Genomic DNA, 23,805 nt, shown 5'->3' with positions numbered 1-23,805 from the left:
AAAAGTGACACTAACTCTTACAAAATGATGGGTAGCACAAATTTAAAACAAATTACGATACTTTTTAATGGATGGCGTGAAACTCCTCCGTCAACAAAATAACAGCAATTTCACAAAGTGAATCTTCTGTAATATAGATTGCTAATGATTGTTAATTATTTTTTATTTCATTTTCTTTTATTTTTTTTAAATAAAGTTTAAAAAATAAAATTTTCTCTGTAGGGAATAGCAAGCACATGAGAATCATGGACACGGACAATCAGAAAAAAGTCAAACTGGGACTATACAAAGTCTTTCATAGTGTTTCTTCATAAAGACTATGAAATTGCATATGGTGTAAGAATACACAGGCATTCACCAAGCAGTATAGCAACACATACTGCACAACACATGGATGCACTGAAGCTGTGTCTTGAGGTGCACCATATATCAGCGGTTTGAGGCGTTTACCACATACTTGGGTGTTCGAGCCTTGCTTGGAACCTAACTTGCAAATCATCTCCACCACCTCTTCTGTCACTCTCCAATGCACAGTCCAATAAAGCAGAAATAACCTGAAAATTATCTTTAACAAAGCGGAAAGTTGAGCCTCACCTCTGCATCTTTTCAATCTGTAGAGTGTAGAGTGTTGTGGCGGCGGGTCGGGGGTCTCCAGACTCCCAGCGGCAGGTGATGTTAGCTCGCTGCTGGAACACACAGCTCACCAGCCGGGGGGGTCGGGGGGGAGCCAGAGAGGCTGCAGGGGGGAAGGCTGGAAGAGCTGGAGAAGGAGACAGTCTGGAGTTAGGGGCATGGAGGCAGGAGGAGTGACAGTCACTGCAAGTCCTCAGTAAGGACTTGGAGTTTTATCATTGTTACATATCTTCAGTGTCATGCAAAAGCAGGGTGGCGATAGTCTAGAGAGAAAAAAGTGGGCTTGTGACTGAATAGCTGCCTGTTCAAATCCCTGTGATCTAACCCTAACCAGCTGGGAAAATGAGAATCGGGAAAGTGAATGAGTAAAAAAAATATTGTAGATTTCCCCATCAATGGTCATAGATTTTGGACATTTTATACAATGCACAAGCAGCAGTTTGCCTTTGTCCCATGAAACATTTTCTATAACGAAGAGATGATACCAGTTGTCAATTACAGTAAAAAGGAAAAATATCAGCAATGCAAGATTGGTGGTGGTAAGAGAGAGAGATTTGGATGAAAGAAAAAAGAGGAAGGAAGGATAGATTAGGGAGGAAGAAAGGGAAGAAGGGAGGAATCTGTTCTATGAGGCAATTGTCACTGTACTTCAGCTCAAGAATCAGCCTTAAGGAAATGATTGAAACAGAACTGGGAAAAAAAACATTTTAAACCACTTGAACCGCATAGGATGGATCTGACCTATCTTGCCAAACATTTGAAAATGGAAAAGCCTACTACAGGTATTTAGCCCGGGGCTTGAACTGAAGTTCAGACAAGATTGTATATGACATGTGCCTTGATCCAACTTGCACTACATGCCTGGTTCACTGCAGTTGCAGGATACCGATGCTATTCATTTGCATTATTGCGTGCCTGTGCACACATGCAAAATTTCATATCCACTGTCCACAAACATATAAACACACGCACACATGAATGAACATTTACACAAACACATAAGCACATATTCACACACTCTCAGACAGACATCAATCTGTCCTAGACTAAAAGGACAGAGTATTGAACATTAGACCTGTGAGTTACCTGAGACCAGACAGGCGCCCAGCAGGCAGGTCCAACACCATGGCAGGGCTGTGCTCCATGACCAGCAGGCAGTCTGTCCCGGGACGGCGGCTCCACTCATTCTCTCTGTCCCATCACAGTAACAGCTCGGCCTCGGCTCCGGGACTCTACGGCTGAACAGTTGAAGATTTAAACAGGAGACCACTGGGCCCTTTGTATTTTTCTTCTAAACTACCCACTTTTACATGTATGCATGTGCCGCATTAGCCTAGGACGCCACATGAATACGGACTATGAGTCTATTATATAGTTACATATCATCCTCTCCTTCACGATGAAGGTCCTCATGGTGATTGTTGTGAAACCTGTTACCAAGTTTCATTACAACACTCACGTGGCTTTCAGTTGCACTGAAGCCAAAAAAGGAGGGCTCAGCGTTTGCTAGAGGTTGCAACATAGGAAGAATATTTCAACTGAGACCTATGATGTGCAACGGATTTTTGAAGCCGAGACAATATGACTTCCCATTAACCCAAAATGGGTGGGTGGGGGTGGTGGGTGTTTGGGTGGGGCTGGCGGGGGTGCTGTTGGGGTGAAGGGGGTATTTCCCAAAGAGTTGTAAAAGGTACAGCTGTTAACCCTCGAGGACCTGCTTTCACCCAGTTTTGCATTTCTACCTATAGGCCTTTCTGGAGCAAATTCAGTATGAGTTAAGGGCTTTCTCCTAAGTTTCTCACTAAATAAAAAGGTCTAAAAAGTAGGCTACCTTGCTGAAATTTAGAGTAGAAGTAAAAGTACTGGTGTAAAAGTAAAAGTAAAAGTAAAAAGTAGTTAATTTAAAATGTATTCAGAGTAAAAGTCACTGAGTTACTTTTTGGAAAAGAGAACATTGGACAAATTAGAAATTACACAAGCCAGATTACTCTTCTGTTCTCTGCTGACTGGCCATTCACTGTGGATGGCTCCACAATTTGTCAATTTACGATGTTCCAGTTTCTGTTGCTTATGGAGAGCCACAAAATCTGTACTCTGTAATGGATGTGATTTAAAATGTAGCTAAGTACAATACTAAATATTACAAAAGCACAAAAATAAGATACTCAATTACAGCAACAGGAGTAAATTAGTTAGGCTACATCCACCCTTGTGTAATGGAGATGAGTTATAGCCTACTTTATTGATCCCACAGATAGAAATTTGCCTACAATCGGAATTTCTAAATAAGTTCCACATTTGGCTGTGGCTGTGAATATAACACAAATCCACCAAATAGCCTACTATAATGCCTGTTTTCTACAGAGATAGTGATTCTTTAACGTCTAACTCTGTAAGCAGACCTTTCATCAAGTTAAGTTAGTTAAGTGACACAGCTGTGTCAGACTCAGCAGTTACTCCACTGGTTCAGGATTTCAATTTTCCCTTTACGAAAAACTATAGTAACCCAATCCGACAGTAGCCTACATTTTAAAATTTCTAAATCTTGAAGCTACGATGGGTCAAACACTGTCAGAAAAATATATCATAGTCTGAGATAAAAAAAATAACACAAAGTAGCCCAGTCACCACAGACGCCTCGATAAGTCCCTATAGAAATAATCGACAAATGTTATAGTGATGGCAGAAGATAACAAGTACGATTAAGTACGATATAAACTCACTAGTGAGCACCGCAGACACACTATGAACCCCATTGGGAATATGACAAGAACTTTACAGTGATTTTTCCTGTTAAAGACAGTAAAAACAGGTAAAAACAGTATCAAGAAAAACATTCTTTCCTCCAAGCAGGGGCTTTAAGCCTATTTTAAGCTATAGGCTATTATTGATCAAAAGACCCGCTGCAGTCTGCTTTGTTATTAAACCTACATGAAGAGTTGAAGAGTTATGGCACATTGATGAAAAACGACCGACCGATCTACCTCACCTCCCACACAATTGCGCAAGAGCTTCTTTAGGGCAAGATACATATAGAAAAGTCTACCCCGCTTAAATATACCAGTCGTAACTGAAATACATATTTATGGGTAAAAAAGTTGGAAGTTCAACTCCCAAAACACTTACCGGTGTATCCCTGCACATGTGCGTCTAGCCCAGCCTCAAAGCTCGTAGTAAGGACTTCTCCGCCCCGCTGTCAATGGACCAGTCCCGCGGTTCCCAAACAGCGGTTCAAGGCCCCCCCGGGGGGACGTCCCTGACGGGTTTCCAGGGGGTCCTCAAAATGAGGATTAGTTTAATTTCACTATTATTTGAAGTTGGGGCAGTGAGAGGAAAGCTAGAGCAATGTCTTTTCCGTTTTGTACTAAATCACAGCAACAAAAACCTTTTCAGACGCGGGGGCGAGAGCGTCTCAAATGAGGGTCCGTCTCCAAATCTGGATATTCAGGAAGGCGGCTTAAAAATATACGAGAACAGCTATCCCAGCCTGCACCTATATAGGCTAAACTCCTTTTAAGATCTTACCGTGCGTTTAGCCTTTTTAAAGTTTCAATTTTCAACCGTTTCGTTCTCTATGAAATGATTAGTCGATCATTTCACCGGGGACCGGGATGACGCACCAGCTCTCTTCCTCATATTAACAATAACCATGAAAACAATTAACAAATCAATGGAGGAGGGTCTCAAAGCAATCTGAACTACAATAAGAACTTGGCCCCGGCCATTTATTTTATGGTCTAAACATGACTTTCTTGCAATTAAGCAAGGTGTCTTGTTTACCCAGAAACAATAATGCTGCTTGTTCTGAGCACAACGGTAGCTATTAAAAATGCATTACAATACAGGCACACACACATAAACACACACACACACGCACGCACGCGCGCGCACACACACACACGATTCTACACTTATGAGGTCATTTTATCAATTTAGATTCATTTCCTAACGTTTACCCAGCCTCACTCTAACCTACTTCATACTTAAGCCTATAGCCTTAATTCTAACCATTAAAAAAAACCAAACTCTTTTTCCCCCTGTGAGGACTGGCAAAATGTCCTCACATGTCACTTCCCGGTAATTTCACAGTTTCTGAAGAGTTGTTTGAAGAGTAAGTTGAAGATTTGTGCGAAGAGTTTCTCTTTATTGCAGTGTGACACATAGCTATGAGTGTAACAGGTGAGTTTAGGGCTTAGACAAGTAAACAAGCTGACCTATAACCTACTGCTCTTCCCATGTGGTCATGTTCAAATTTGATACAGAAAACACAAAGGCTCCATCTTCGTGATTTTAAATGCAAAGAGTTTATCACAAAGACAGTCTTGGGAAAGGAAAAAAAAATGAGAAAAACAACTCTTTCTTCATCCCTGCTCCCTTTTCTGTGCCCGTCTATTTTGTCTTACATTTGCGGGGCAGGGGCAGGCAGAGCTCCTGCAGCCGGGGCGAGGCGCTGGCTGAGCGGGCTGCCTGGCTGACCACGTAGGGGTTGTAGCCCTCAAACAGAGCCTTCCTCTGTTTGGGATGGGACAGCTCCAGAAGCCTCTCGCTGGCCACCACGCTCCTCACGGCCCTGGAGATGGGCCAGCTCACCGGGCGCCCCCCTTCGTACTTGGGGTGGTCGTGCTTTGGGGCTGGAAAGATGAAGCGATCGAAAAGAGGTTGAACAGCAAGTTCTGATAAACAATGAAGTGTGAGTGTGAGAAGAAAGAGAGAGGGAGAGAGAGTGAGAGAGAGAGAGAGAGAGAAACAGACGGACAGTCATGGTCATACAGCTTTGTCATTAATATCAGACGATCTATAAACTTATTAATTAAATTCATATTCTTAATATGCAAAATGTATATACTACCACAACTGTGAAACAATTATGGATAAAGGTGGTGATTTAGAGCAGTGGTTCTCAATCTAGGGGTCGGGACAGCCCAGAGGGTCACAAGATAATTCTGGGGGGTCATGAGATTTATGGGACAGGAAAAACACATATTTCCACTGTACAAATCATCATTATCATGTCTATTTTTTTTTAATGATTTTTATCTAATTTTTGCATTTTTCTTGTGAAATTCTTAATAGTTTAACTGATCATTGGTTTTTCACAATAAAAATGCCTTTTACATCCTTTGGTTTTATATTGCTTATGTGGCGTCTTTTCAGAGGGTCCAGAGTTCCTGGTGCTTCTGTTAAATTTCTTGCAAGGAATGTTCTTCAAGGGAGCAACAAGAGACGTGTTATACAGTGAGGAGCCACTGGAAAAGTCGAAACAGGCTCATATAGGTCAGGAGACAAGCTCTTGATTTGTGATAGTTGGTGTCCTTATCTGAGCTAACTAGGCTTAGTTTACAAGAGAGATCCCCCAAAAAGTTGCAGGGGATTGAATTAGTCAATGAGAAATGCCTTTAGAGTTTCATGGCTACTCTGCTTCCATTACAAGAAATAAAAGCAGTAAGTAATAATGAGTGTCTTACTGGCAAGGAGCTCTATGTGTGACGATGCTTTGCAGGGCTTGTGGGACGCTGGTGCGGTCTTACATTCGCGGGCGGAGCGCTCCAGTCCCAGCCTTCTCTTGGGCCGGGCGAGCTCACAGATCCGCGGAGTGGCGACTGCAGTCTGCACCGCTCTACTCGGCTACAATCAGTTTTAGGTCATGAGCAAGGTTGTATGATACACACACAAAACTTAAGTTCTTAGCAATCACAAACAATCAAACATGTGAAGCTTGGATTAAAACTCCATGGCCCATCCCACGGTGCAAAGCACACCCGGCATTTCCTGTGGTGTCTGAACTGGAAAGAGCGGATGTGGACATTTGCACATTTTTGCAACGCGGGAAGGAAAAGAACATCAAAGCAGGAGGCTGTCATCTTTATGGCCCAGTGTTCATTCTGAAATGGGTAAGATGAATTAAAATTGCTGTAATAATGCTGCATAGTGTAGCAAAGTGTTACCATCACAGTGAAAATGATAACAAAATAAAAAAGTCTGGTAAAAATGAACGGAAGTGAATATTCATACACCCCTTCTTCATTTTTTTCCACTCCCATCTGCACAGCTCAGGACATCGTGTCGTGCATCTAGTTATTTTGTGCCACGACGCTGCTGTCACTTCCTTGCTCTTCCTTCCTCGTTATCTCCCTCACGTCTCTCCTTTTTTTTTGTGGGTCAAAAAAACACCACGGCTTTTATGCTCCTCAACAATGACACCTTTGTAAACTTGTTGACTAATACATGACAAACTTGTCTACTCTAGGTGTTGGCACTCAACTTATAAGGTTGGGTATCTTGATACCACTTGGCATCTCAGTCACTCAAATGTCTTGTGGTACGCACATCCGATTCTTCTACTGGTGTGCGGACCTACTTTAAAACTACCAGGCATCTCGCACCGCGTGAATACACAGTAATTCCTCAGGAAACGGTGTGCGGTGTTACTTACAGGGGCCAGCAGCCGGCGGTCAGGCTGCCAGCCAGCTGCAGGGAGGCGAGGTTGAGCAAGACAACACAGCCGCCGCGACGGCACGGCCCTCAGAGCCTGCTCATTCACTTCCCATACGGGTGACACCCTGAGAGGAGAGAAAGAGAGAGAGAGAGAGACGGGCAGAGGGAGAAGAAGAGGGAAGTAAGAGGGAGGAGGGAGACGAGAGAGTGGGGAAAGAGATAAAGGTAGGGATGAAAAGGTAAACGAAATAAAGCAGAACGATGAAGAGAGACAGCAGAGGAAGGAAGGAGATGGGATAGTAGAGGGAAGACAAGACATAGAAGGATATAAGATGGAGGGAGGAGGAGATGAGATGACTTTAGAACAGGATAAATTATAAAAGTATTGTAACGAGCGGTGGTTCATTATTTAGAAGAGACAGAGATATCTTCGTCACTCAAACGTGTGTCTTTATTGGTGAGTAACACACAATTCCCCATTTAGAACGGACCACCTCTCTCCTCGTACTGAGGGCAGGTCACTAAACTCACACACACCCTTCGTCATGGTTTAACAATGTGTGAAATGAAATACAACATAAAAGTCTCAGCCGACAAGAAAAGGAACAAGGAATAACTAGCAACACTAAGTAATGTGGCAACACAACAACGTGACTAACAAACTAATAATTCTAATGCCCCCCGGGGCATGCTGGGAGGATTCTCCCCGCCCATACTCTCCGGGACGCTAAAGTATTCTCTCAAATTCAGTGCCAACAAATGAACAGATGAATGGTTGGATAACACATTATATTCACCTGGCTTGTGTAAGATCAGTGCTGGAGTTTTTGCTCCTACACAGCTGCGACCAGCGAGGCGTTAACTCTAAGAAGAAAAACATGATTATGCATGGCGTCATAAAAAAGAAGGGGGGAAGGGGGGGTTGTGTAAAAAGAGAGAGAGAGAAAAGAGAGAGAGAGACAAACCAATTTTGGTAGTGGATCCAGTCCGCTGTGGTGGCAGCTGATCCAGCCAGTATACAGAATGACTGGATAAGAGAAAAAAGACTTAATCAGTGTGAGTGAGAGAGAGAGAGAGAGAGAGAGAGAGAGAGAGAGAGAGAGAGAGAGAGAGAGAGAGAGAGAGAGGTTATATTAGGCCTACCGGTCTGCATATCTGAGCAGGTTGGGTTTTGGCCGAGCAAGCTGTTCTGTCCGAGTTGCCATGGATACAGTCAGGATCTGATGGATGGGGGGAACAGAGCACATGGCATTCCCCAATATTGCAGCAATAGAACTTATTACAATCACTTATTACGGTGTAACTGAGATTCACAGAGTCAACAGAACAAAATATTTGTTGCCACATAACCAGGGTCAGTGGAAATTGCTTTTGGTGTAGATTGATGGATTGAATGGAGTAGTTCTGCTACATGCAGTAGCTACATGGCCACAGGACAGTAAAGACAGAAAACACACTGTAAATAGCGTGAATAGCATGAAATAGCCTAATAAATACAAACAGAACAAAAAAGGACATATTGGCGAGACATAATGGAATGCAGCAAGTTTAGGTAGTACTTTTACATTTGAGGTAGTAGCCTACTCTTGTAGATATTTGGGTTACAGCAAAGGTGTGATGATGAGATATTGTCGTTCAATTTGGCACCGACTCAAAACGTTACCATCATGCTTCGTAATGTTGGTTGTAGTACTACTTCTAGAATTACTTTATCTGCCAGTCTTATTATCTCTAGACTATGGAGTCTTATATCAAAACCTATGGCTCATCCTCCATGGATTTCAGGGACATTTTTGCCACTCAATACGATGATCACAGGAATGCACATTGCAGTTATTTTTTTTTAAACAGTGTGGTTCTAATTGTACTCAAAATTACATAGCAACGGCAGTAAAAAATGTAAGCAACCACGCTGCTAATTATATCTTTAATTACATAAACATAGTCCTTAGTCCACGTTTGCTGAACATGACAAGACAGGAATATGACACGACTGTTTGTTTGTGGCCAACTTCAAACGGGAATTTTTGTTCCGTTGCCCTAGCTTACCTGTCGCTGCAGCAGCTCGCTCTGTACTGACACCGACACCTGGCGGTTGCTAAGGTATCGAGTGACGCTCGCGGGGTACAGTATACCAAAGATTGCCTATTTGAACGATGAATCACTTGTGGAAAAAAAATGTTTTCCTTCGGGCACAGATCACTGTAAAGGGCTTTTTACAGCATGTCCACGCACCGTTACCATAGTGACCAATCTAGGACAGACCGGACAGTGTGGTACCTGGAAATAGGGGCAAAGTGAGCTGTGTTCTTTCCTCCTCTCAGCTGACTAGTATGTGTTATTACCACATCTCTGGAGCTAAAAAGTATTTATAGAAAGAAATGTTGGCTGCAATATGTAAAAATGTATTTATCATGGCCACTGTAAGAACCAACATTTAAAAAACATAGTTGGCACGTAATCACAAATTACAACAAGTAACTTGCAATGGTCGATCGATCTCTATCTATTGCTGTGGTGCAATTAAAGGTACATATCAACAAATGGGTGATATTCAAAATTATCAAATAATAAATGTAATAATTCTACCAGATAGAATACAAAATAAGATTTAAGTGAATAAAAATGTCTCAAGCCCATTTAAAAACAAATACAACACCTTTATTTTCAACAGACATTTTAAATCTTATAAAACAGCACAGTAAAGAATCTACCAAAGCTTCTTTAATAGTCATGATCATAAAGCAACAAGCTTTTAATATAATACTGTAATTATTCTCTAAACTAGTATTGCAGGAGTCTGTTATTGTGCTAAGCTAACAATTCATGTCCCTCTGACATTATCATCACCTGTTACTGCCTTGGTGTCCACACATGACAATAACTGAGGAAAACACGCAGCTACAGCATCATGTCACATTCACAGGCCTCTCTGAAACACACAGAGAAACCCATAGGCAATAGATGGCCAGGGTCAAAAATGTAGTGTTTGGTCAGCATCAGTAACTAACACTTAAAGGATAATACCAGTGTCATTTAGAGTTATAGCCCATTTACTACTGTCTACGTCTAGTTTAAATGTCTCCAAATCATTTTGCAATGCATGTTGTATGTAATTAAATATTTTAACATGTACTTGTTTTTCACAGTTTTTAAAATACAAACTTTACGGTGTCAAACTTAGCTTGAAATTAACTGCTGTCCCAGCTAACAAATATGCTCCAAATAAGAATACATGTATGTGACAATAAAGTTTGTAAGGCAACATGTTTTGAGGGATTATTTCCTGGCGGATACTTCTATTTCTTCTTGTGGGTGTCAGGTGACTCACAGTAAGCAGAGCATAAAATAATGTGCGTATTGATGTGAAAAACTCAACTTGGGCACAATGAAATAATGATACAACAGAAACTTTGACAAAACCAAATTAAGGCTTCATGTTTACTATGATGGATTATTTAGCTCAGGCAATTGTCAAGACTGTAGAAGTTGTTTTTCATACTGTACAAGAAGGAATGGCAGCAAATGGCTTTGTCTGAAAATTAGCCATGATATCTACAATTGTGCTGACTGTGGACACCAGGAATAAAGTAAAGGAGAGGGGCAACCTAGACAATTGGCACAAACTTCAAAACAAACACCACTATTATCCTTTAAGCAACTTGGCAGTACAGTCAATCTCAACTGACTTGGCATTACAGTAATCGAGACAAATCTCCATGCAATATAGATTCCACTGTCTCAAGACACGGGTCTTGAGAGAAGAGTATCATTTTCCCTCTGTCGTCTCTGGAGAGAGAAAATTATCCTTGATCTAAAACTATTCAGCTACCAATCATAATCTCCATGATCGCCAATGTTCAGGGTTCAATGGTAACAAAATGCAGGGATTTCAGTGACAATACCAGTTCACAGGCATAAGTTCATGATGCTTAGAGCACTCTTATTAAGCTGCCAGTGGTCAGCGGGGTTACGGTCAATGGAAAAGGAAAGATGGCACCAAATGCTCTGCTCTCTTGTGTCCAGTGCAGGTAGAATGAGGGTGAAACAGTTGAAAAGGCAAGTGAGACAGGGGCAGAGATCGGTAAACAGCAAGTATATATTCAGTAGCACCAGGAGAGAGAGTGTGAGAGTGTGTGAGTGTGTGTCAGTGTCAGAGGGTCTGCACTATGACAGGGTACAGCAGGGACATGTGCTCGGCTCCTCTGATAGGCAGCTTGTGTGTGGTGTAGTAGTGGATGACCTCTGGGATGGTGGAGAAGGGAGGGCTGTTCTCCCCGAGGACGTAACGCCCGTCTGCAGACTGAACGAACTTCATGTGCATGAAGCCCTTACAGCTCCTGAGAGAGAGAGAGAGGGGACAGAAGAGATTCAATTTAGTACTGCAGCGTGGATTATGAAATTTACAGAACAGGGATCTTAAAAACATCTTATACCGCTATGCGTGATCCATTGTCTGCTTTGTAACATCAGAGTAAACACGAGACAGCTGAATTCACATTCCTTGAATTGTAGTTACATTTTTCCATTGTTGATTTATGGACTCCATTATGGCAACAAATGAAAGCTCTCACTTGGGTGCAATGCGCTGAAATGATTATGCCTTATCAAATGCTGCTTCAAAACAGTACAGGTCTTAGGCTAGCAGCAACTCTCAACATACAGATGATCCCTCTGAATGAGCAAAACAGCTGCTTGCCTGCTGATTATTCATATAGCCAATGGGCTGGAAACAAACTAGCAGAGGGCAAAAGGGGGATGGGGGAAGGGGAGACAGTGCAGCACAGATAAAGTGGTGGGGGGAGCAGGGAGATAATAGAAAAATGGTGAAGAATAATAAGTTGCCTTAGGGCGCAGATCTCAGATGATTCTCATACCACCCACAACCCATAACAATACCCAGATGAGGCAAAACTGGATCAGATAATTTTGGAAACCACACAGACGGCAGTGTGCCGCACTGAGGCAGAATTCCCCTTTAAGAGACTAAAATGTTTTTTCAATTACAGCCTGGATGAAGGCGATGTGTGTCTAATTGATCGGCTACAGCTTACTATTAAGCCTAAAGATGGAGGTAACAATGTGAGACAGGACATACATGGGCAAGCTAAACAAACATTCAGACAGTACTGTGTAAGTAAGTGAGTACACTTCATGGACATGAGTGGGATATAAATGACTTCATCTAACAGGAGGCTGGGGTAAGAGTGTGAGCAGGAGTGTGTACCTGAGGGAGAGAGAGTAGTCGTTGCGGCAGGTCTGGCTGTTCCTCACCAGGTAGGAGCTCTCCTTGCACAGCGTCAGTAGGCTCTCTGCCTCCGAGCGGCTCAGGGTGCCGTGGTACCACCTGCAGCACCGACAGAAGAGAGTATTACTGCACTGATCCATGTGGGGTCATTCATGCCGGCAAGGACTGCAGTTTCTACTAGAGTCTAGTCTTGTACCATGAGTCCTCTGCTTGTCAGAATCATAGACAGACACACTTCAAATCAAGCCAAATCAAAATTACATTTCTGATTTGGATGAAGGATAATTTGTACTAGAAGAGTAGGTTTCCCCAATATCTCCAACTCCGTTAAATAATGTAATTGTTTCTTCTATCACTCTTGTCATTACGTAAAATCAGCTTACTCTCTTGACTCTCAATAATGGTGGCAACTCCCATAATGAAAAAAATAGCTCAATAAATCATGGACATAAACAGTAAAGAAAGCAGGTACTATCCCAAAGTCTTTTATGTTAGCATTTACTTTATTCAGTTATCGTCTTAGGTCTTAAGCAAAACCATGTAGATACACTATGACATAACACAGACTAGAGCCAGGGGACGCATTGCAGCATAATGCAAACAGCAGACAAATAATGAGACACCAATAGAGGATGTAACGCAATTAAGCACTGCCAGCATATATTCCATCCCATTAGAAACTAAACCTAAGAAACTTTGGTTTGATCACACTACGTTACGTTACTTCCTCCGTCTGCTCAACTGTCAAGATGCAACACCCGTGTAATATCCTGTTGGGGTTAAAAACGCCTTGCCACACTTACCTAGTCACCACACACAATACAATACAAAATGGCATGGGAAGGAAATAAAGATTGCATATAATCATTACACAATCAGTTATAGAGTTGTTTAAAGGAGAATACTAGTGTCAGCGATATTTCCACATGCTCACAGGTTATCTTACTGTACACAAAGTGCTGCTGTTCACCATTTAAACCTTTTATTTGTCAGTGGTTTATAATTGGGTTGTGCTTACTTCACAGCTCCTGCTGACAGTAGACTAGGGCTGCAACTAACGATTATTTTCATTGTCGATTAATCTGTCGATAATTTTCTCGATTAATCGATTAGTTGTTTGGTCTATAAAATGTCAGAAAATGGTGAAAAATATCGATCAGTGTTTCCCAAAGCCCAAGATGACGTCCTTAAATGTCTTGTTTTGTCCACAACCCAAAGATATTCAGTTTACTGTCATAGAGGAGTAAAGAAACCAGAAAATATTCACATTTAAGAAGCTGGAATCAGAGAATTTTGACTTATTTTTCTTAAAAAATTACTCAAACCGATTAATCGATCATCAAAATAGTAGGCGATTAATTTAATAGTTGACAACTAATCGATTAATCGTTGCAGCTCTACAGTAGACTGCAACAACACTATCCGTTAAGACTGTACATGTACACTTACACTTGTCTCTCCAGTGGTAGAGATGGGTCCACCCTCTCACCGAGGAGAGGAGGGGTGTCACCAACCATACGGAGAGTGGCTGAGCCCCCTGCCGCTGTGGTGGATGTGGGGCTGGTCCTGGTAAGCCTGGTCTGGTCTGTCTGGGCTCGCGAGCGCTCCCTTTCCGCCCCTTCAAACTGAACTATGGACAGACAGAGAGACAGGGAAAGGAATTAATCTGTATCAGAAGAAAAAGTGAAACATAGTGAGTGTGAGGCATATTTTGTATTTGTAGAATTCTTGTGGTCTAAGTCTGAGGCACATTTTTTAATATACATGCCAGGAATGTACAGTACATCCACGCGTATGCCAATTTACCTGCTAGAGCTTTAGAGATGTTGTCCTTCTTCCACTCCCATGGCTGGTCGTATTCATCAGCCGGCCTCTCATCATCCTGAGGCAGCCTGCTCTCCCTGCTGTCTACCTGGGCAAGTCCTCCTTCGACCCCCTGGGGTTGCTGCTGTGAAGGTGGAGCGACCCGGCTGTAGTGACGAGTCCTCTCCTCATATGGGTTATCATATAACTGGCCCCCGTCTCCGATCCCAGACCTGTGAGTCATCGCGCTGTGCTGGAGCTCTGCGCAGAAAACATACACACACATACACAAACACATGCCATACCCACACAACCACAATGTTAACGGGCCAGTTTATAAGTCATTCAATGTGACTCATTCAGCAAAGTTTTCCTTTGGGCTGCCAGTGAATTCTAAGCACGGCTCTAAAGTGCGTAAATGCGGCCAAAATCAAAATTCTGCAACCTAGAAATTCAATTTAGGTGCACCGCTGCGCTTACAAGTAATTGTCTTGGTGCGACTTTATTTGAATAACTTCTTTACAGCGAGCATGGATCACATTATGTTACCTGTTCTGCTGTAGTCAATGAAACACAAACCTCATTTTACTTACCTCAGAGCTGTTTTTCTAAAATTAAATCCCTTTCCTGATGCTTCCGTCCGTTATGAAAACGAAAGTGAAACTTATGTTTGTATGCTCCAAAATGCATGCAGGTGTTTGTAACTGTGTGTACTAGACAGTAACTTGACGCTTTTTAGTTAGAATTGTGTAAAATTGTCTCAGAAATACGGTGAACATGTACAATGCCACTCACGGACAGCATCAGCCCTAGTGGCCAGTTTGCTTTTAATCACAGACAGGATTTTCTATGATAACCAAGTTGCTGAAATGTGATGTTTAGAAGCAAAGAGCATGGAACCCAAGCATAATGTAAAAAAAACAAAAAAACAGTGCTCTTTAAATGTTTCAGGGTGCAATGACATTTGTGCTGGTGCTCCTATGTTTTGGAGGTCGGGAGCACCAGTGCTACCAGGTAAAAAAGTGAATTTAAAGCCCTGTGTACAAGTGAGTGATTAAGATCTTCTGACTGACCTGAAATGATTCGCTGGGCCTCAAATGGTTCCATGTAGCTGCAGCAGTCTGGTGGTGCAGATTTGGGCTCCCAGTCTGATCCAATTCTTGGGTCTGGACGGGCATCAAATGGGTCAGAGTAGTCTGTGTCTGCGTCCACCGCGACTGGGGCAGAGGGAACCACCTGGGGGGGGGGAGAGGGAAACAAAAGAAAAGCCATCTAATGAATTTAGTGGGACAATGTGATGGACTTATCTGTGCCAAGCGGATGAGCCTGAACAATAATTGTGTTTTTGTGTGTGTATGTGTGCGTGTGTGTGAGAGAGAGAGAATGCAGAGAATGAGAGGGGAAATGAAGCAGACAATAAAACAGTGCGATACTTACAGGTTCCTCTTGAATGGTCACTGGACTCAGGGGGACTTTACAGCGGCCAAACTCCTGAGAGTCCACTTTGATGAGTCTGTGTTTGGGAGACACCACTTTCACCTGGAACATAAAACGCAGAAGTAAATGAAACACGTTCACCAATGACTTATGCATTATCATCAGTAAGCAATGGACCATCTATAAGAAAAGATAGTCTAAAAGGGCATTTGTCTTGGACACATAGTACCTGCTGCACAAAAGAAACACTTAGCCTACTTCACATAAACATGACTGTAAAAGCATACATGTCCTACCTCCACACCATTAGGCAGCACTGATCCTAATGCAGGGAAAGAGGGCAGGCTCACTGTTGCACTGCAGGAACTGTAGCTGCCATTCTGGTGCTCCTTATCAGAGGTCTGGTAGGGGTCCTCAAAGTCCAGCTCTTTTTGAGCTCTGTAGGCCCTCAGTATTTCACTCTCAGTGTAATCCGGCCTGGGGGGCTGTGGAGGGTCGCGCCTGCTGCCGAAGTTTAGGTAGTCCTTCAGCCACTTTGCCATGGATCTGAGGATTAAGGGGCAAAAAATCAGTTAGCATGGCATCAAAATTCAAACTTTTAACATAAAGTAGCTATGTAACACTGTGAGAAATTAACGCAAAACCAGCCAAATGATGGTAGGTTTGGACTATGAATATGAAGTACTACTACTAGTCAATACCCTACATGAACTTGGCTGGAGTTGTTCAAACCTTCCAGTAACTGGCAGAGCCCTGGAGGAAAAAGGCAGTGCCAGAAAAAATATAATCAACAGGTCTTGTGCAAATGCGAATACCGATATCGTTAAGGGTAGATAACTTTGCCTCTGAGATTAAGCGGAAAGCTTTGGTAACACTTTAACGTAACGTTGGCAAGCGAATCTCAGTGTTATCCCTACTGACAATTTTACTAGCATTAAGTTAACGATCCCAATCAGTCACTTATCCACACCATCGGGATAACGTTTATGTTCGACTCCAACCCATAATTGTTAGCTAAGTAAAGTATCAATCTAACCAGTTAACTAGCAACTAATTCACTGAATAACTAGCGAATACGGTAATATCTGAGTCAGACAACTAGCCACCTAAGGTAGCCAACCGCTTTGTCAATAAGCCAAAGCTAGCTAGCTACCCGCAGCTAACGTCGTAGCGTCAACACCGTTAACTAGCTAGACAGTTAACGTTAGTTCTTTTCGCTCACCCTCTTTCTTTGCCTTGACGGTGCCCCGTTCCAATTATATTTGTCTGGTCGACATCCAGCGTTTCGTTTTGCTCGGTCTAAAACAGAAACATTGTTTTCTATTAAATCCGTCCTGCTCAGCTGCCAAGCAGGTTAGTTGGCTAATGTTAGCTGAGCCAGACCAGACAGTCGCCCAACACACAACATTCACTGGCACAGCGGAGTGATTTAAAGGGGAGTAACGGGACTTTTTTTTAGTGGGTCGACATTTAAGCTTCAAACATGTTGTGAGTCTCATTAAGGTTTCCAAATCCAAAAGCACGACTCAATCCTTTTGTCACATAGATGCAGTTTCAGTGTTGTGGACATTGCTAGCCATCGCTTCCACAAACATTTCCAAACCAAAGTCCACTGTTGAACATCATATTTTCTACATTACAGGCTTTATTATGTGAAGTGGCTCCTTTTTGGTATATAGAATATTTTCACACGAAATATGCCTTTTCACCATAATTTGTGGCCCAACTTGAATTAGATTAGAAATGAACTTAAATGATTTAGTAGAATATCATACTGTTAGTGATCTTCCGTACCACTTTAACTCTCCCTGAGGCTTTTCTGTACTTACATTTGCTCACATTCTTACCTTTCTGATCCATGGATGTATTAAAATTATTATTTCCAAGGTCACGGAGGGATTGGTTTGACAACTATAGGAACTAAATATTATTATTTAAAAAATGAAAAAAGATGTTGAGATGTCTGAATAATACATTTCAAGAACAAAGAGTAAAAGTATAACAGATTTTAATTACACACTGAAAATACAACTGACATTTTTGTACAGCATATCTGCCCCACAAAAACTCAGGCAGTGACTACAGGTCCATGAAGCTACAGAGTGGATTTAAATTACAAACAAGAGTTGTTGTTTCACTGCACTTAGACAGAAGGAAGGAAGCTACCTCCTAATGAGTGACCACCATCATATTGGCTAGTTATCAGTCACTTGTATTATGTGTTGTATCTTTGTAGAGAGGATTTCATAGTGTATGCCCACAAAAATGGTTTGTACATCTCGATTGCTGCACAACATGCCATGAGGGACCATATCATACATACACCTTTCTGTATTTTTGTACAATTCTATATCAATCACTCAATTCGACAAGCAGACATTTTGCTTCAAAGAATCACAAGCATCTTCATCTCATTCGCTGTCGTTGCTGTCACTGTCTGAATACGCCCCCAGCAGGCTGAGAGATGAGCCATTTTGTGCGGGGATGGGCTTAGTAGTTTTGGTGGAATCAGCTGTCAATGCCTTAGAATCTGTAAAGCAAGAAACACAATGATTAGGTCTTTCAAATCAAATGCAGACATGTGATCAAGAACATAAACAAGCAGAAAAGGAGAGTTGCGTGTCAAAAAAAAAACTTGAAATCCGTAACAAAACTGAAAAATCACATTTGTGCTTACAACTATAATAGGAACACATTTTTGGTGAGGCAAACCACATACTGCACCAAATAAATGCCTTGTTAACATGCAGTTAAAGTAATAAACTAATGTCAAAAGATTCAGGCCATTATAAAGTGACAGGCTGTAAGAAACACTGAATGTGTCACCTGTCTTTGAGCTGGGAGCAGCAGGGGGCGCCATGGGACCAGGTTTGCCGACAGCCGCTGCTGGTTTCTTCCTCACAACCAGGGATCCCAGAGTCCCTCCACCTCCCAACTTCCCTACGCTCCTCTCCCAGCTCTCCACCTTGGCCCTCTTCACTCCTCCAGCTGAGGATCCCTGTGGAAACAAGAGACACCCCTTTATTCCCTGCTCAGACTATCTTCTTTATGTTCTTTAAGTGTTAGTTTTTAGTCTGTTTCACAGCCTTTTTCTGATTGAACACAGCCAATGAAAGTTCCAATACTATAAATGGGTAGTATGAGAAAAAGGACAATGGGAAATTGATTGTTAAGGGACATGAAGTCCAACTGTGTTCATTAAAGCAGATACAATGAAACAAAAACAACGTTTTGCATTTTGTACAACTAACCCTGTTCTGTATTCATCTCAGAGTGGACATGCTGCACAAAGAAACATTTTTTCACTTTGCATGGTGGAAAAATAAGAACTCTTATAACTGTATTTAAGACAATTTGGGCTGTTTGCTTGGACGTGGATTAAAGTTGAGATGAAACGGCATTTCAAGAGTATCTAACTTCCGTATCGTGACATATTTCCGAGTGAAACAGGAAAGACAGGCGGGACATAACGTTGGGAGGAATTTGATTTGAACGTTGAAAAGTGGGTGTGTCATAACACCCGAAGACACACCGAAGTACCATGCTGTTGCTAGCTAGCTAACTAATGAATCTTAGCCTCTTAGCTCTGTGCGCTAAAAGTTGAAGATTGATTGATGGGTGGATGTCATGATATTATTGGTTGAAATTAGTTACGGGCATGCTTACGTAAGCACACGGCATATTTTGTTTTACAGGAACAAAACATGATTGAATTTTGATATAAGAATACAATGAAATTGATTTTTGGTATTTTTTTTGGCATATGTTGTTAAATAGGTGCACAGTATGACCGGGGATGTGATCTAAAAGGGTTAAAAAGGCATTTTTCATTTCATCTCGTCTTTAAGCCTAGTACTAGACTTCAATTCAAATAGATTTCATTTTCAATGGAGATCTCCATTGGTGTAAACTTTTTAGTCTAGGACTAGGCTTAATCCATGTCCAAGCAACCAGCAACACTTTTTAAAGCTTTAAATGTAGATAATATATTTAGGATGTTTTCAGACTTCTTAATGACCTGCAGATACTCTGAATTCAGGCAAGTTTTCACTCACAGAAAAGTTTATTAAATTGTGACTGTGATTGTCTGAACTTTCTAAAACACATTGTATTGTTCAATGTGGCAAACCAACAATCTGGCACTGGCAATCTGGCTAAAACAAATGTGAACAAGTCTTTGCAAATACTATTTGATCCAAGTCTCTTGCTCTTTTGTTGAGCATGAGTGGCCATACCTGTGTCTCTGTAGGTCTGTCAGTGGTGAGGATGTCTGTGGGTTTGTCTGTTCTGGATGCATTTGGCTGTGTGCTGCTGCTGCTCTGCTCCTCCTGGTCTGAATCGGAGTCTGAGTCCCTCAGTCTTTTCACTAGAGCGCGGTCCAACATTTCTCTGTGAGGCAAGTGGAAGGAATCAATTTAAGCTGAGTTTAATGACTCTTGCTTGTTGTTTACACTGAATATAAGAATAATTCACATGACAAATATAATTTTGTGCATCTGAGAAACATAGGCACAGATTAAAATCCAATTCCATTAAAAAAGGTCAAAGGGAACCAATGGGGTATTGTGCCATTTCTCTAAGAGCATTAGAGAACATAATATACAACTGCTCCACCAGCCAGTTCAATGCAAACATCTTAGATCTTCGTTTGAAATCTTCATCACTCACTTTGTCTCTCTCTCATCCTCTTCTTTTTCCCTTTCCCTCTCTCTCTTCTCCAACTCTCTGTACTGGTCGATCATTCCCTCGAAGTCGACCTGCGCCTGCCTCTGGTTCAGCTCCTTCAGCTCCTGAAGGTTCTCCAGAACCTCCATCTCCATCTTGGAGTCCCGTGTGCGGTTCTCCAACACCTGGAAGACGATTGGAACACCATCAACTCCCCATTCCCCATGCCTGGATATTGCTCAACAAATGCAGTTTCAGAAAGTCTGCATCTAACAGCTATGTGGCAGCTATGACATGAAACATAACACAAGCAACAGAAGCAGTTGTTTATACCGACCTTCATGGGGTTGTTCAGCTCCTCCTCCTCTCTATCCCTCTGAATTTTCTTCTCCTCTTCCTCCATTAGTTTCTCTGCTTGGAAGTTTCGTGTGGCGCCGTGTTCCATGGCGTAGTCTGTGTTCTCCGGGTCGGTCTATAGTCAGGACATGAGATAAGAGAGAGTGAGAAATTATGTTACACATTGCTGGAGACAAAATGTAACAGTTTGCATCTTGGGACAGAGATTAGCCTCAACATAGTGCTATATTTACTTTCAAAGTACTTGCTTTGATTGTCTCACTTCAATAAATGTAATAATCAGTGTATTGAAAACTCTCACCTTAAAGGTAATCTCAGCCAGACATCGAGTACATTTGATGTAGAAGCGGAAGATGGGCAGTCCCATGTACAGCTCATTCTGAACGGTCTCTTTACGGGCATTGAACTTCTTCCCCTTGTAGATGTACTCACCACATGTTTTACACCTGCAAACAGCCAGGGAAGCATGCTATAAACCGAGTGAACAAGTATTACGCTTTGTGACAGTGAATGATATCAGCCTACGGTAACAATTTACATTACGATCACCTCATTCCAGTGTATTAACCTGTGGAAGAGTATTGTAAGTACACAATATTACTGTGTAGGTACTTGATGAAAATCTCCCCCAATACATAATGTACTTACAACGGTTTGTGTAGTACATTATGTATCGGGTCAGTGTGTGTTACACTGACACATGGATTAGATAGACATACCTCATATTGAATGGAGCCATCAATCTGACCACATACTGTCGATCTTTGGGGAGTTTAAGCTTTGGGATTTTGGATGGATCAAAATCTGGAGGATAGTATTTCTGTGGAGGGCAAAGCACATAGCATTAACACAGATAGCACAGATAGCATTAACGTACTTTTAATACATATACAATATAATATAATATATAGAAAGAGCCACAGCAAGCAGTTGCAACATAACTAGAGATTGAGTACTTAAGACACATTCCTACAGTTTACAGAGGCAAGTTAGCGTTGTGAGGACGAAACATAGAAAGCCAACAGTGAAGAAGTAGGCTAGCTAAAACGCTACATAGCTAGTCTAACGTTACTTGGTTGCTCGTATAGCCCATAAGCTAAGGCTAACTATTTTAAATTATTTTAAGAGAAGCATATCGTCGACGTTGTAATACTTACATTCAAGACTTTTCTTTCAGACATTGCTGATTTTGGTAGAAGCCCAACTTAAGAAAGAAACGTTGGGATAATTATTAGCTCGCTGGCTAATGCTATTAGTCGGAATTCTGCTCAAGAAGCTCCGCTGTAAACTTCCGGGTGTCTCTTCTTTTACTACCGTGGAAGAAGAGTTCAGTCTGCTGCTGCCCCCTATAGATGGAGGAGAGTACTTGCAGTAACAACAACTATACTACTGCTACTAGTACTACTAGTACTACTACTACTACTACTGCTACTACTGCTACTACTACTACTACTACTACTACTACTAATAATAATAATAATAATAATAATAATAACAATAATAATAATAATATTCTTTATTTTTATAGCAGAGTTTACAAAGTGTTTTACAAGAAGGCACAAAAACAAGAATAGTATCAAATGCGTCAAGGAGAGATAATAACAGTAGACACGAGGAAATAAGTTAAAAGAAAAATAAATACATCTGAACAATGAAATGAGATTAAAAAAAAAAAACATAAAACAAGAAACAACACCCAAAACTCGGCCATAATAGCTATAAAAGCATGTTTTAAGAAGTGATTTAAAATATGATTTTGAGTTCCACATAGCCTACAGAATTATATAGAAATCCATTCAGCATTTCTCGGATATGTCCAGTAACAAAATACATCATTTAATATAATATAATTACCTAAATAACCGTCTGGGAGGAGGAATCTGGCTCACCCCAGTTCTCATCTGGCCTAACACCAGAGTTAGGAAGTAACAGGTTAAATTAAACAGGATTGCAGTTATCTAATAACAAAAATGGTCATTACTCTGTTACTGAAATATACACAGTCATGATTGCAGCTACTTTGGGGAAATGGGTGATTGCTTGTAGGAATACTTAAAACATGTTTAAAGGGAAAGAGGGATTTTGACCTATATGTCTTGAAGTGATGATTGGTTGTTGTATGTGATGTTCAAATGATAGTTTCTAAATTGGTCTCTGACCTTAAACTAGATTAAAAAAATTATCAGATTATGTTACAGAGTTTTACAAATCAAGTCGATTACTGATCATTTTAAAACATTAATAGTCAGTTAAATGTAACAGATTTGATTTTAAAAGTAACCTGTTTTACTCTTACGCTTGTTCCAGTCTGTCAACTATAGCCTATTCCTGTGTCACTTACTTCTTACACTTAGATGTCACCGGGTCTCATTTTGCCCCCTCTAGTGTGTATGTGTGTGTGTGTGTGTGTCTGAGTGATTGTGAGCAAATGAGTGATCAATCATTATATAGTATAGCACTATAATGAGATCAGGTCCCAGTGTGTCTGTCATGACAGTGTGATCCCATCTGTTGAAACCCATTGAACACACAGACACACACTAACACTCATGCATATACACATACAGATAAACACATTTCATCATATACTTGAACATACGCAAACACATACACATTGTGCCAAACACTCAAAAAATAGAGATTCAAATATTTTCCAAATGGTTTCTATGCCATTGACCATGCTTAGTATTTTGTACCTTCATTGTATTCGGTCTGTGTTTTATTTGCTTCAGGATTGCGGGGAGGACATGCTGATCAGTGTGGAGGAACGGCCTCTGTGCCGTTGTGTGGGATTTGTCAGTGACGTGGGGTCTCTGGCCCGGTCACTGTGTAAACAAGCCAGCAACAAATGAGAGTTCAGACACACACACACACACACACACACACACACACACACACACACACACACACACACACACACACACACACACTCACTCACTCACACATACGCTGCCCTGGGGGGGGGGGGATTGAGGTTATTCATACAAAAGGAAATTGGATCTTGATTAGAGATTGGTGTCAATGAGGGTTAACCTGAGGTCTTTCAGCTTTATTGAACAGAGGTGACATGAGGAGATGGACATAATAGGTTAGCAGCAAAAATTTACTGGCAGAGCTCATAGCGTTTAAGTTTAGATGTAAAAAAAAATTCTTTGTTTTAGATTTGTGTGTAAATTTTCAAAAGTTCCCCTTCACAATATGTAGCAGATAAGAATGACAGCAATGCA

General features: G+C 41.4%; 3 protein-coding genes across 3 annotated transcripts; all 3 read right to left on the bottom strand.

Moving 5' to 3' along the window:
- Nucleotides 1-4,879: 4,879 nt before the first annotated feature.
- Nucleotides 4,880-8,273, bottom strand: spmap2 (sperm microtubule associated protein 2). Its single transcript, XM_071915943.2, has 6 exons — nt 8,212-8,273; nt 8,034-8,095; nt 7,866-7,932; nt 7,067-7,193; nt 6,099-6,258; nt 4,880-5,264 (listed from the first exon to the last, which is right to left on the bottom strand). Exons 1-6 carry the CDS (start codon nt 8,271-8,273, stop codon nt 5,023-5,025), a joined length of 720 nt encoding a protein of 239 aa, XP_071772044.2. The 3' UTR covers nt 4,880-5,022.
- Nucleotides 8,274-9,730: 1,457 nt separating this feature from the next.
- shda (Src homology 2 domain containing transforming protein D, a) lies at nt 9,731-16,938 on the bottom strand. Its single transcript, XM_071915938.2, has 8 exons — nt 16,779-16,938; nt 15,853-16,102; nt 15,557-15,658; nt 15,193-15,355; nt 14,123-14,380; nt 13,766-13,946; nt 12,296-12,415; nt 9,731-11,408 (listed from the first exon to the last, which is right to left on the bottom strand). Exons 2-8 carry the CDS (start codon nt 16,096-16,098, stop codon nt 11,222-11,224), a joined length of 1,257 nt encoding a protein of 418 aa, XP_071772039.2. The 5' UTR covers nt 16,099-16,102; nt 16,779-16,938; the 3' UTR covers nt 9,731-11,221.
- A 609-nt stretch (nt 16,939-17,547) lies between these two features.
- Nucleotides 17,548-21,860, bottom strand: yju2 (YJU2 splicing factor homolog). Its single transcript, XM_071915955.2, has 8 exons — nt 21,736-21,860; nt 21,298-21,398; nt 20,880-21,024; nt 20,559-20,693; nt 20,225-20,406; nt 19,792-19,945; nt 18,383-18,554; nt 17,548-18,086 (listed from the first exon to the last, which is right to left on the bottom strand). The coding sequence occupies exons 1-8, from the start codon at nt 21,757-21,759 to the stop codon at nt 17,968-17,970; spliced, it is 1,032 nt and encodes a 343-aa protein (XP_071772056.2). The 5' UTR covers nt 21,760-21,860; the 3' UTR covers nt 17,548-17,967.
- Nucleotides 21,861-23,805: the final 1,945 nt, after the last annotated feature.

This window comes from Centroberyx gerrardi, chromosome 17 (genome assembly GCF_048128805.1).
Source record: "Centroberyx gerrardi isolate f3 chromosome 17, fCenGer3.hap1.cur.20231027, whole genome shotgun sequence".
NCBI lineage: Eukaryota > Metazoa > Chordata > Actinopteri > Beryciformes > Berycidae > Centroberyx > Centroberyx gerrardi.
Note: the sequence above shows the minus strand (reverse complement) of the source record. Positions and strands in the feature narration are given on the sequence as shown.